This window comes from Lacerta agilis, chromosome 9, assembly GCF_009819535.1.
Source record: "Lacerta agilis isolate rLacAgi1 chromosome 9, rLacAgi1.pri, whole genome shotgun sequence".
NCBI classification, from domain to species: Eukaryota; Metazoa; Chordata; class Lepidosauria; order Squamata; family Lacertidae; genus Lacerta; species Lacerta agilis.
Genome location: NC_046320.1, coordinates 10935041 through 10949291, shown reverse-complemented (window position 1 = coordinate 10949291; position 14251 = coordinate 10935041). Strand labels below are relative to the sequence as shown.

At 41.0% G+C, this 14251-nt stretch overlaps 1 protein-coding gene across 6 annotated transcripts in view; it reads right to left on the bottom strand.

The window, feature by feature from the left end:
* Positions 1-2705: 2705 nt before the first annotated feature.
* Positions 2706-14251, bottom strand: part of RGS12 (regulator of G protein signaling 12) — a 91629-nt gene continuing 80083 nt past the window's right edge. For 3 of the 6 annotated variants that reach the window (XM_033160949.1, XM_033160947.1, XM_033160948.1), the window contains one exon: positions 2706-3220. In XM_033160949.1, the coding sequence (XP_033016840.1) occupies positions 2865-3220 (356 nt within the window). In that variant the 3' untranslated portion in view covers positions 2706-2864. The remainder of the gene's footprint in view (positions 3221-14251) is intronic. The other 3 variants (XM_033160951.1, XM_033160952.1, XM_033160950.1) reach the window with 1 other exon arrangement.

Here is a 14251-nt window from a genome sequence, read left to right as displayed (position 1 = left end):
AAATATTTAATATTGCTTTAATATCATACAAGCAGATTACATGATCATTCGTATATTACACTGTAGACTGATTCCTTAGCATCATTATAACAAGATGTCGTGCTCTTAATTACCGTAAGCTAAACTGAATTCTTGTTTTACACACACAACTGGATTAATTCTGAAGCTCAAATTGCATTTCTTATTTCTTACTTCGAACAAAATAAATTTAGTATTTTAAAATAACTGTTTTATGTAAGTTGTGACAATTGATCATTGTAAAGGAAAAAAATGGACCATGATTTTTGAAGAGTGATGGGCAATCTGATATTTAAATTACATATATTTCCCAGGGACAGATTTTCAATACTCAAATTCCGAACGAAAATTTAAGATTGGTTCCAGAGGGCAAAATATTTGCAGTTCAATAGATCATTAATTAATTGAGATGAAAAAGAAATTGACACACCAAAATAGTTTCTTTCTTTTTCTTCCACTTAAATGCGTGGCTCTTCAGTTTCAGCAATATAGGACTGTTAGTCTATATGTTTTTTGTTATGGAATGTACTTTGCAAGTGTGGCAAGTTCACTGTTACGTTTAGCATCACCTGAAAAACTGAGAGGCTGCTTCCTATTGGCTCAAAGAGAGGCCCAAAGTGATCATACTGACACTAATGTTTTCCTTTTATCCGATGTCCAGAACAAGATCAACACTGGGTGTGCAGCCCCACACAGCTGGATTCCCACCACCAGCCATGGGTCTGTTCTGACAGTTTCCTGTAACAGTTTCCTGTAAAAATTTCAGCTGAATTGTATAATGAAAGTGTTTCCATATTTATATGTGCTTCTCATGCTACATATACACACCTACCAAGTATAAGGAGACAACAACTGGTGATTTCACCGCAAACAGGGGCTCTTACATCCAACACACCACCACAATGGGTATACAAGCAGCATCCATTTTAGACACATCCAATATGTGCATGACTGCGCATGTGTGTATTGTGCCAAACATGGAAATGACCCAAAAAGTCACATAAAGGGGCGAAACGGGGTGTTTGCAGGCTTTTTCAATGGTGTCTCAAATATATGCAATTTCACTTGAACGTGTGGTGCCTGGGAACATAACCCGTGTGTAAATTGGGAGTTGGCTGTACCTATCTCAGCTTGAAGAATGCATCTCCACAGTCTGCATTACTTTCTGCCCATTCTATAGAACCACAATGTCGTCATTGTTTGTCCCACTTAAGTAATAGTAGCCAGGAAAATGGTGCACACAATGGGACAGGATTTCACCAGTCTTCTCTTCCCACTTCACTTTGGGAGCTACTTCCTAAGGCCTTCTCTTCTACTGATAAAATTTCCAGTCTGGAGATACAGAATTTCTCCATACTAGTTTCTGAGGGCCTTCTATGTCCTTATACAGCACAGAATAATTTCAGAATTATAAATCCTGGGGTGGGGGCCTTTGGCCTTACAGATGTTGTTGGACTCTGTAGCTCAACAGCCAGTGTCAGCATGGCCAACGGTCAGGGATTATTGTAGCTCAACAACACTTGAGAGCCACATGATCCCCATCTCCATTTTGGACTGTCTAGTTTGTATTAAAATTGTCTCCTTTGCCAGCCTCAACTTGTAATGAAAAAGAGCCCTATGGATTGACAGTGGAGACAATATATATGCATTTTTCCTTGTTTGTTTGTTTTGTAGCACAAAAAAGCTTTCATAGGATAAGATATTGAACTAGGGCAGGAATAGATATCCTGGACTATTATATTCAGGGAGCTACCAATATGCAGCAGGTGACCCTATGTACTTTTCATTTACCATACTTATTTCCCGGCATGAATGTTAATATTCAACCCATGAAAGACTAGAGACATGATTAAATGGATCTGTGGATTTAACATGCAGGTTTTAACAAAATGTAAATAGAATCAGCTGAGTGGGTGGGTAATAATTATTAGGCTCACAGCAGGCATCTCCATCCTGCTGATTCTATTCGCATTTAACAACAGCAGCAGCAGCAGCAGCAACACTTTAAACAACACATTTAACTTCACGTCTCGTTAGCCTTAAGAATTTTAAGTTTATTTAAAGGTTTATATCTGGAAGGGAATAGCTAGAGAAGTTCAGGTGAGGGACCTTCAAGAAGTGTGATCTTTGTGAATGAGAATGCAAACTGACTTTATACACACTGCCCAGACTATTATGCAGATGAGAACAACCTTCAGATATTGAACTTCTTTGAATTTTGCAATGCAGCTCTCATCCCAAGAAATTACTAAAATGCATTTAAAATGTATATTTTATGATAAAATACATTTATATATGCTTACGTTTATATATATATATATATATATATATATATATACACACACACACACACACACACACACACATATATATATATATATATATATACACACACACACACACACATATTTTGTGACAGAGGGGCCATCTTCTTAAGGGGATGGGGGGCCCTATGTGATGCCGCGTGACAGCTTGCACGATGTCAGGGAGCAGAGCCAAATGCCCCCCGAGTATTGGCTCAGCTCAGCCCCCTCAAAAATACCGGGGGGTGGGGAGAACTACCTCGTCCCCTCTGAGTTGACATGCCTGTTTTGTGAGAAGATACATTCAAAAATATGTATTTTAAAACATATTTAGGTACTAATTTGTGTATGTTTTTTCAGTAAATTTTATAACAAGACAGTTGTTTTTTGGGTTGGATTTTCTCAGGTGCTGTCAACATGTTTCGCTGTCTCCTAGTAAAAGGGAATTGTGCAGCTTGTGTTTATGTTCCAAAGGCAATAAGTGTACTAGTGCTTGCCATGACCTCGGAGAAAGAAGTTTCTGGAGCCATGCATACTGCAATTTCATACAAATGTTGCTTTACATTCCTCATCCTTATTTTTCTCGCTCTTAGCAGCAATAAGAGATGGAAGATCTGATGTCCTGTAGACACCTGTTCGCATCCTCCCTCGGCAAGATTTTAACTCTGCGATACAGCCTTCAAAACTGAGGTTCCCTTCGGATTCACTACAAGACCATGCCTGGCCATCTTCTGCAGCAACTCTATCCACATCTATTACACAATTTACAGGGAGTTCATTTCTGAACGTTTCCCCCCTAAATTCAGCAGCATTAAAGTTGTGACTAGTTTTTTTAGAACTTTGTTCATAAAGGTTTCCTCCAGCTACTTGCACATCGTTTTTCTTTCTGTGGCTCACACCTAGAACAAAAAGGGAAAAAAAAAGACAAAAAAGGGGATAATATTTATTATGCTTCGTTTTACACAAGTCAAATTTTACAGTCTATTACAATTCAACAGCTTGGATATTTTGCCATCCTATTTTTGTGGTGCAAAATACTAAAGTTTAATATATCTGAGCTGATTCCGTAGAACTAACTTTGTGATTTTAATTGTAAATTTATACATTGCTTTGCACATCTGTCATGGCAGAAAAAGTAATGAATACGTACAAAAATTGATAAAAATATAAATGCATTATTTACAAACTTCCAAATAATGTAATCATAATAGGCCAGCATTCTCATTCAAAAACATGTGATCAGAATAATCAAATATAGCTATAAAAGCAAATAATACAGTATAAGATATTTGGTAATCAAATCGACATTCCAGTTCCTTACGTATCATTGAAGATTTCTGAAAGTGAAGGCAATTAACAAAATGTGGGATATATCCAGCCTCATATAACCAACATGCTTAATTATTGCATGGAGGGGTTAAGACCGCAGCGTTTTCTGATTTTAAATCTCTGCTGGGGCTCTCTCACCAAAGAATACTTGCCCCAAACCTGGGCAAATCTAGTCATCCAGGGAATTCTCCTTTTTTATTTTATCATATCTACTGTACATTTTTCCTTTTTACCAAATACAACATTAACCAACACAAGCAGACTTTTAAAAGCCAAGTCACCCTGTCCAGAAGGCTGCTCAGTATTAGCAGCTTAGTTTCAGGATAAATTTAAGCCAAAAAGGGCCCACAATTCCTTCCGTAACTAATATATGCAACCCATTGCATGCTTACATGGGAGTAGATCCCACTGAACACTGTATCACTTGCAGTTACTTAATGTTTTTATGCCTTTTACGTCTTGACTTTTAAATTCCTTCTGCATCTACAGCTGGTAAGGGATTGTTCTTTCACAGGATATACACAGTGTCCCTGAAATAGCCTTAGGGACTCATGTCCCAGGCCTTCCATTTTCGTCTGGGAATGCTTTCCCCATATAATGCAAAATAAGCACTTAAGAGATGAGGCTACACCTCCACTTGCTTACAGGAGGCCTCGCTCAAGGCCATCCTCCGGTGGCACGATGGCACAGGATGCAATCAAGCTGGGGGGAAATAACCCTTCCCTTTTCTCTTTAGGTTGGAAGGGGGTGTGGAAAGCTGGGTGGGAATGCCGCAAAGTTAAAAACTTCTGGAATAGAGTATTCTCCATTATAGCCCCAATTACAGGCCAAGCCCTTTCTCCAAGTCCTGCCTTAGCTCTACTATCTTTTAGCTCTACTATCTTTTAACTCTATCTTTTAGCTCTACTTAGCTCTACTTAGGCTCCACCCTGTGCCACAGAAAACTAGTAGTCTTCTTATTGACCGCAGCACGATTAGTGATAGGTAGCTCAGCAATGGAAGAGCTAGACTGAAATACCCCTGAACACATGGCAGGGGTGAAACTAGCCTTTATTTCACCCGGGTCAAAGACCCAGTTGGGCACTCCCACCACGCATTTGCATACACACACACACACACACACACACAGGCAGGGAGCCTCAATGGTGCCACTCTGGAGGTTTCACCTGGGAAGGGGACCTGGCTAGGCCCGCCCCCCATAGCTACAACCCTGCATATGGGGAAATAATATCTGGGATACAGCAATGTCTGAGTGTCTCATCAGACACAGGAGGGCAATTAAAGGCATAACGAATAGAGACACCCTTCGACTAAACATGGACCCCTTTCTTTAACTATAGTAATGACAACAATCAAGAACTTCTTATACCAACTGCTCAATATTCTCAGTGGAGGGGTTACGTTAAGTAATATGTTTGAATGCTGAATGTGTCTGGAGGCAACGGATAATGGCTATTGTATTTCCATTTGTTTGCAATGTGTGAAATACAAATTTGTTAAAAAGAAGAGATGGGGCTATGACTGACAGACCTCAGAGCTAGTTTTGACCTAGCGTGGACAAAGGAAGTTGTATTTTGAAAGTTTATTGCACACACAAAAAGCAGGAAAAGATGAGATGTTGGATGAATACCAGGCCACAAATTTATTGGTTAGCAAAGGAACCTCTAGAGCAACCTCTAGTTCTGTTCCTGGCTCCCCATGGCCCACACATCCAGGTAGGCTGTGGGGAGGCCCATCATACACCCCTAAGTCATTTAGTCTTCAATTATGAGATAGGCACGCAAGCAACCACAAGGCTTACATTCCCTCATCCTTTACTAGGCTGGTGGCTGATTATTTTTCCCTCTTCCAAGTCATCCAGTGGTGTAGCAGAGGAAGAGCACAGTCCTAGGACGTTTTGAGCAGGACCAATGCTATCATCTGCTGGAACACCAGAGAAATTATTGGATTCTCCGGCAAATGAGTGAGGTGATGATGAAGCCTTAAAATTTGTTTATGACAGATTAGCATAAATTGGAGAATGAGGAAAATAATCAAGCAGAGGTTTGATTTCCTCTTCTTTGATGGGGTTCGTAGTTTACACGAGCAGGTAACCCTTCTTTCCAAGATTATTTGCTTTTCTAATGAAGAGCTAAAGAAAGGCATGATCAAATAGGTCACTTTCAGTTTCTTTCTAATTTTCCCACTCCACATTGCTATATCAGTTTGTGATTTATTTATTTGTTTTTGTAAAAAAAATAAGTCATCATTAAAACCTAGCAGTGTTTTAGTGAAGGTCTGTCTTCATATATTCAGTTTTGCCTACATACACATTTTTTTCAAAGCAATTTTTTCCTTATATAATGTATTTTTGTATGCCATTTTCACTAATAAATGAGAACTTTAACCTGATTTCTTAAATTTCGTGCACATTACTTGGCTGGAGAAATGCACTTTTATTTATATCCCACCCTCCCCAGCCAAAGTCAGGCTCAGGGTGGCTAACATCAGATACATAACATTGGTATAAAATCAAACAATAATTAAATTACCTCCTAAAAAGATCTCAAAATCAAATTAAAGTCTAATTAGATGGCTTTCCACAGGGTTAGGGTTGGGAACAGTAAGTGTTTTCTGAACTGAAATTTCAGCCTTCATGACATAGGAAAACAGCCAAGTGAACAGCTATTTTGGTGGAGGAGGGTCAAGATATTAACTGATATGCATGAAATTTCATATATAGCTATATAAGAGAAGACCTTCGGAGCAGGCATTAAAAAAAAATAAAAAAAAATTCTTTTAAAAAAATTGTTCCTCGATAATTTGTCACCCCCTCCATTATGGAACCCGGTGCGGCCTGCCCACCCCCAACCCCCCTTGCTACACCCCTGCTTCCAGGTAATTTACAATTGCAGCCATGCTAATGCCAATAAATTGGGAAACGTGCTTGTGTTATGTGTTGATCTGTGCAGCTCATCTGTTTTCAACGCAGACTGTACATTCATGGAATGTCATATTGTACTGCCACTTTCACAGGTGAGCTGCATGGCTAAAAAGGAATGGGCCTTTTTTGTTTTGCTGCTTTACAGAGGCTCACCTGCCAATGAATCTTACCCTTTTCCAGCACCAAAATCTTAGCTTTGGCCAGACATTTATTTTATTTTATTTTTTGGGACACTTCTGCCTATTTAAAGTTGCTCTACTATTTTAGCCATTTGTTATTGTTGTTGTTATTTATTTATTTATTTATTTTATATTTTATATGTTTATCAAAACATCCCACGGCAGTGTACAACATTAAGACCACATTTTACGCAGCATCAATAATAAAAAATAATGAAAAGTATAACAACAGACAGCAGAATAATAAATTAATCATAGTAACAGTCCCCACCCCCACCCCACCCACAGCTTTAACAAGCTATAGATTATTTGTTGGCCAAAGACCTGGGTAAAGAGGAATGTTTTTTCCCAGTGCCTAAAGGCATGTAATGATGGCACCAGGTGAGCCTCTCTGGAGAGAGCTTTCCACATTCAGACATGTGACAACCCTATCTGCAGTATTCTGAAATTTGTAAATTCATCCTCATTTTCTCCCCCTAAATTTGTAAATTCATCCTCATTTTCTGTCTTGCTAACAGCTTCATCAGTCTTCCTTGCTGGTTACGACTTACAGTGCAATCCTATACAATCCATATATTGTAAACTACCCTGTGATTCTCAGATGGAGGGTGGTATAGAAATAAATAATAATAATAATAATAATAATAATAATAATAATAATAATAATGCACATCTACTTAGAAGTAAGCTGCATTGAGTTTAACAAGACTTACTCCCACTTAAGTGTGTACAGGATCGCAACCACAATTAATTATTTTCTATAAATAGAAAATCAAAATGTCAATTCTTCAGCCTGAACAGGCTTGAAAGCCACTGAACTTTCCAGTCCACTGCAGGTGCAACACTCGTAAATGAAGCATTCCTATAGGGGCTCTTTACCGACCCGCTCTGTCAGTCCTCCCTCCTTTATGTATGTCCATTGAGAAACGGATGATCCAGGAATTCCAGACTCCAACAGTAGGATCATTAAACTTTTTGCCAATCTGAAAGATAATTGGATGAACTTTCTGCATGAGAAGATATGAAAAGAAGGCCCTGAGATGTCTTGTGGGGAGAAGCTTCTTAACATCCACCTCTCAGTGTCATGCGTCTTGAAGGGACTGTGTAGGTCTGATTTTCTTGGGATTTAGAGGACTCACCCGTGCATTTACACAAAGATGGAACACAACTCCCAACTCCCACAGCTTGGACCCCATGCCTTGCCACTTCAACAGCCCTGAGCTGCCTCCACAGTTCTCTTCTGAACCAAGGTAATACCCTATTTAATCACATAGCATCCTGGTCTTTGCAGGAGAAGATGATGAAGAGAGAAATAAGACGCAGGAGCAGAGGATTGGGGTGGCTGCAAGAGGAAGTGGAGGTGATACAGGTAATCTTCTCTCAGCAAATAAATATAACCATCTACATGAACCTCTTCTGAACCACAGTATAATTTCCCTGTTTTATTAGATGCTTGTACTGCTGCAGTGTTCACAGATGCTTGGTTTCTTTGCTAGTGAAGAGGATAACGGGAGGACCAGGGTGGCTCTAAGGTGGAGGCCACACAGGTAACCTTATTGCAGCTTATTATCCAAGGTACGACACTCATTTCCTAGCAGTTCGAAAGCATGTCAAGTGCAAGTAGATAAATAGGTACCGCTCTGGCGGGAAGGTAAACGTGTTTCCGTGCACCGCTCTAGTTCGCCAGAAGCGGCTTAGTCATGCTGGCCACATGACCCAAAAGCTGTATGCTGGCTCCTTCGGCCAGTAAAGTGAGATGAGCGCCGCAACCCCAGAGTCGTCCGCAACTGGACATAATGGTCAGAGGTTCCTTTATGACACTCATTTATTTATTTAGTTAAGTTGTTAAGTATTTGCACAACTGAAGAGTTAAAGCGCCCACTGTTGTTGTTTTGTTTTTTTGCAAAGGAGGACAGGGAGAAAACAAGAACAGGTGGAGGAGGCATAATGTTTCCCCCATCAGAGAAGCAACTGTGACAGCAGAGACACCTTCAGAACCAAGGTAAGATACTTTATCAGTTCAGTTAGGTGCTAAGTATTTGTAAAACTGCAATTCTTAAGTGTCCACAGCATCTTTGCAAGAGAGGAGGATCGGGAGGAAACCAGAATAACTTTGCCACACACCCCTGTGACCTCCTCTCCTAGTAGCCCTACCTGATGCAGTGGGCATCTGCCATTGCTGGAATAGTCATTCCAAGCTAAGCCCCTCTGTGCAAAGACTTCCTATTTCTGTTGATGAATCGCAAGGCACGCTTCTGTGGCAGTGAGACCCTGAGGCCATTTCAGCCTCATTGCCTTTTCCTCAGCCACATTACACAGGTTGATTTAAATCAGAAAATAACTCACTGCTGTGCCGAACTTTGGAAATCTCCCATTGCTTCTGCAATTGCTGAGTGCTGCCTGGCAGGTGGTAACTTGTGTCAGGATATTTTCAGTGGTGGCTCCCCATTTGTGGAATTGCCCTTCCCGGGGAGTTATTTCTATCTTTCTCATTATCAATATTCAAGAGGCATTTAAAAAAAGTCCCTGTTCACCCAGGCCAGGAGTCTGATGGCTGAAAGATACGGAACCTGGCAACCTTGGAATTATTAGGCTGTGTGCGTATGTGACTGTTTCTTTAAATGTCTTTAATGTTTTTAGATGTTTGTAATTGTTTTGTATATATTTTAAATACTTTTTCATTTTAAAAACATGTATTCTTTTACCCTTTTTCTGTTTGTCACCCAGAGCTCTTTGGGGAGCAAAGGAGGTGCAGAGATAGAAATAAAATAAAGGAAGAAATTAAAATACCCCTGCCACTGATGATTCTCCACCTCCCATTGTGTGTTACACTGCCAGTTGCCCCTCTTCCTGCATTTTTATGCTTCATTATTATTTTCCTTTGTCATCCCAGGCAGGAGAAGCTCAGCCTGTAACCTGTAGCTGTTCAAGGAACACACAGATAGAAGCATTATTTATTGAAAAACATACTTAGAGCTGTGCAGATGAGCAGGAGCACACTGATAAGTAGCATCTAAAAATAAGGATTAATGTGACCACATATCAGTGAAATGGAGGCTAAAACGTTCTTCCCACAGATTCACTGTGAGGCCAAGGATGAGGCAGAGGAGGAAGGTTTAGAAAAGAGTGCCAAATAGGTTTTGCAGGAAGGAAGCCGCTCTCGCCGATATCAAGACTGTGCAGCTGGTGCTCATGAGGTGATAGGCAGTAGGAAAACGCAGTACGTAACTGAAAAAGCTTGGCACAAATCTGCCCTGAGAAAGCCTGGAATAAACGGCCAGAACTAGCAGCATCAACACAAGTGGGGATGAACATCATGTGCATCGAGAAAGCGAGAAAGGATAATACCGGTAAAACACAACACACACACACACTCACAGAGAATCAAGCCTAACTCTTGTAATCCTGTTACAGGTAGGAAGCTGTGTTGGTCTGCCATAGTCAAAACAAAATAAAAAATTCCTTCCAATAGCACCTTAGAGACCAACTAAGTTTGGTCTTGGTATGAGCTTTCGTGTGCATGCACATGAAAGCTCATACCAAGACCAAACTTAGTTGGTCTTTAAGGTGCTACTGGAAGGAATTTTTTAATTTTTTATTTTGTCTTGTAATCCTGAACTTTTTCAATTGCTCACTCTCTCCCCTCCTAGCTTGCTTTGAGGGACTATCATTGGGAAGGAAAAGGAGCAGAAGAATTTGCATGTTTCTTGGCAGTATCAGCCCACTGGAGACTGCAAAGAAGAGGAAGATGCATTGGTTAAAGTTCAAGAAGGGGGGACGACTTTCCATTTTTGCCTGCTTTGTTTTATCCAAGCTCACTATAGTATCTGCTCTGAGTATCTGTCTGAACAAATACAGATCTGGATGTCAGATGGGTATGTGTCCTGTGCCATCTGACTCTTCCTCCTGCAGACAGGTCCTGCTGCAGCTTCTCAGTCTGAATTTTGGTGCTCTGGGCCAGTCTCATACTGAGCTGTTCCTGTTCAAAGAGGACTGAGGGGCCATCCTGTACTTCCGCCCACTTCAAGGACAACTGAATAAAATGATGCCAACGAAACCTTTTGCGTCAGTTATTAAATCTAGATCAAGAAATACTGCCACAATTGTGGAAGATTCAGAGATGGAAACCACCTGTTCTTGGAGGCCATTGTTATGCCGTTTTCCCGAGGCCCAGAGTATGAGTATTGCTTCAAAGGTTTCTGGTTTTTAGAGAGATCCAGAAGCGCTAAAAGGATCACATTCCCCTTGTTTGTCTCCTGTTGTAGCCTGTTTACCAGAGTGATTAGATCTGGAATGGATCAAGACAACCCATTTCCTCTAATTCCTCAATCCTACAGGGACACAGGTGGCGCTGTGGTCTAAACCACTGAGCCTCTTAGAAGGTCAGCGGTTGAAATCCCCGCGACAGGGTGAGCTCCCGTTGCTCGGTCCCAGCTCCTGCCAACCAAGCAGTTCGAAAGCATGCCAAAAGTGCAAGTAGATAAATAGGTACCGCTCCGGCGGGAAGGTAAACGGCGTTTCCGTGCGCTGCTCTAATTCGCCAGAAGCGGGTTAGTCATGCTGGCCACATGACCCAAAAGCTGTATGCCGGCTCCTTCGGCCTGTAAAGCGAGATGAGCGCTGCAACCCCAGAGTTGTTTGCAACTGGACTTAACTGTCAGGGTTCCTTTACCTTTTTCTCCCTCCTCTATATGACATAAAAGGATGTCATATAGAGGAGGGAGAAAGGTTGTTTTCTGCTGCTCCAGAGAAGCGGACACGGAGAAATGGATTCAAACTACAAGAAAGAAGATTCCACCTAAACATTAGGAAGAACTTCCTGACAGTAAGAGCTGTTTGACAGTGGAATTTGCTGCCAAGGAGTGTGGTGGAGTCTCCTTCTTTGGAGGTCTTTAAGCGGAGGCTTGACAGCCATCTGTCAGGAATGCTTTGATGGTGTTTCCTGCTTGGCAGGGGGTTGGGCTGGATGGCCCTTGTGGTCTCTTCCAACTCTATGATAAATCTCTCAGCCCCCCCTCTACACAGAGGGGGCGTCTGAACTTCCTCATTTATAATAGATTGAAATATAGGATCTCTTAATGAGGTGCTTATTTTCATATAAACCAATGTCCTCAATTCTTTCACTTTGGTAAAACCAGCCAAGGGGGTGGCATTATATAATTCAGCCCCAATTTTGTCTCAGCCACCTTCCAGATAGATATGTGTCCCAGCAGAAATTATTTGAAGCTACTTCTACCAGGTGGCGAACAAATTCACACTTTTGCCTTGTGAATCAAAAGTTGAAACTGAATATAGAACAGCCAAGCTGTCAAGTGCAGATGGCAGAGTTATGAAGCCTCTGTTGTTAGTCAGGTCATACTATCCAAATGTTTCATGACCACCTCCACAAGCGTCTTTTATAGAGGCTTGATTTAAAAAAAAAAAGGGTGTGCAGAACAAAGAAATAAAAGGGCAATCTGAGAGCAACAGTGTGGCATTATACTTTATACTTCAAGAATGGGAACTTCCTGCACTTGATAAAGCAGCTGCTGCTGCTGCAAGTCATCTATGTTGAAACAGAGATATCAGAGGTGAAAGTGCCCGCAGTAGAAATCTTTCTAAGAGCAGCTCCGGGACAATTTGAGCTGGAGTCCAATACCTGGGGGGCCATAGGTTCCCCTGCCCCTGTTATAAAGCAAAGTAACGCGTATGCCAAGGCAGTCTGCCTGTTAGTAAGGAGCTTTAATAAGTGCTTTCTCTCATACCGCCCCAATCCTTCATTGTGAACAGCTGGGGAGATTCTCTCGGTTGTGCTGCACTTTGGAGAAGTACATTTGGCAGTAACCAGAAGGAGTAACAGAGTCGTTAGACAGTGGAAGCATCTTCCTTGGGTGTTTTTAAGCATAGGTTGGATGGCCAACTGTTATGCACGATCTAGTTGAGATCCCTGCACTGCAGGGGGTTGGACTAGATGACCCTTGGGGTCCCTTCCAACTCTATGATTCCAGGAGGCCCTTCTCTGTGGCAGCACCATCTCCCCCTTTAGCTAAGTGTTTTGGCACCTCTTGAAAATATGCTTATGCTCAGTGCTTTTGCTGGCATCTGATTTGAGCACATGACATTATGTTTTAATTTAATTTGTGCTTTAAAGCACAGGTGTTTTGTACACCGCCTTGCCATATGTGAAAGGCAAAATACATAAAGGCTTAAATAAGCAAATAAATAGGGATGTTGGGAGACACGGACAACACCATTTCATAAATGCAAATATAACAGAACAAATTCTTTCAACATTTTGCAAGTATACAATGTTGCATGTTTTATAAAAGAGTTTAATACGAGTCAATGGTACAAGAGACTTAAAGAGGGCTCAAAGAAGAGATAAAAAGGGGAAAGAAATTTGCAAGCACTAAAGGGATAATGAGGTTTTCATGACTTGCTATAGAATGCAATATACATGGGCCCTGGTCAAGGTATCTGCGAGAGCTCAGATTGCATAGGACATTGCCGCCATGGAAATAAATTGAAAAGTTACTTTGAGGATAGTTCCCCGCTGATTTTCTGTACATCTCCCAATTGCATTTAGATCTGCTTCTGCACATTAAATACTTTTGAATAAGAAAAAAATGAATTAACGAAGAACAGAGTTTATTACTCTTCGTAGTGGTTGGGAACTCAGATACAAAAAATATGCAGAAACTACATTAAGGCAGCTACAGAATAAAAGAAGATAGAAACAACAAAAGCTGCAGCTCACTGGAAGATATGGCATGCACTAAATACAGGTCAGTTTGAAGATTTGAAGATATTCACATATGAACTCCAGTTTAAAAATAAGACTTGCAAACTCCCCTTTTAAAACACACACGCTCTAACTATAGATATACACAAATGTACACAACCAGGCCACAAAATACACTTCATGTATTATCATTTGGACGTAACCAATTACAAGGTCATTTGATGTTTAATTTTTATGGTAGCATATATAAAAACATTGTGAAAGACATAAACCTTTTCTGATTTTTCAGAGTAGCAGGACAGAAGAGTTTGGCTGTCATTTGTTAGCATGTAACAATTAGGCATGTGAAAAATCACTAAATAAGTACAGGTAAGAAACAAGAAATAAGCAGTCAAACCGAATGTGTTTGCATTCTCCAAGTTATGATTCTACTTGGTATTGGAATAATGAAGATAAGTCAGTTGCATCAGAGGTGGCGATCCAGCCCTTGGGCCCACATGCAATGGAGACAGCAGGAAGCAGTGCAGGCAGATTACTTTCTCCCCCGCCCAGCACCACATTCTTACCAGGCGTATGGCAATTACTGAATTTCTGTGCCTTCCAGCAGATAATCCAGCTGTCCATACTGATATTTGCCTGCTGCTCAGTGTGTGCAGAGGGGTTCATCTTTGTGGAGGGGGGGGGATGGATCTTCTCCCAGAGGTATGTGTTATATATCTGGGATGGGGAGACATATCCATCCAGGCCTCCCTTTCCGGCCATCCCCAGGCTCCCCCTC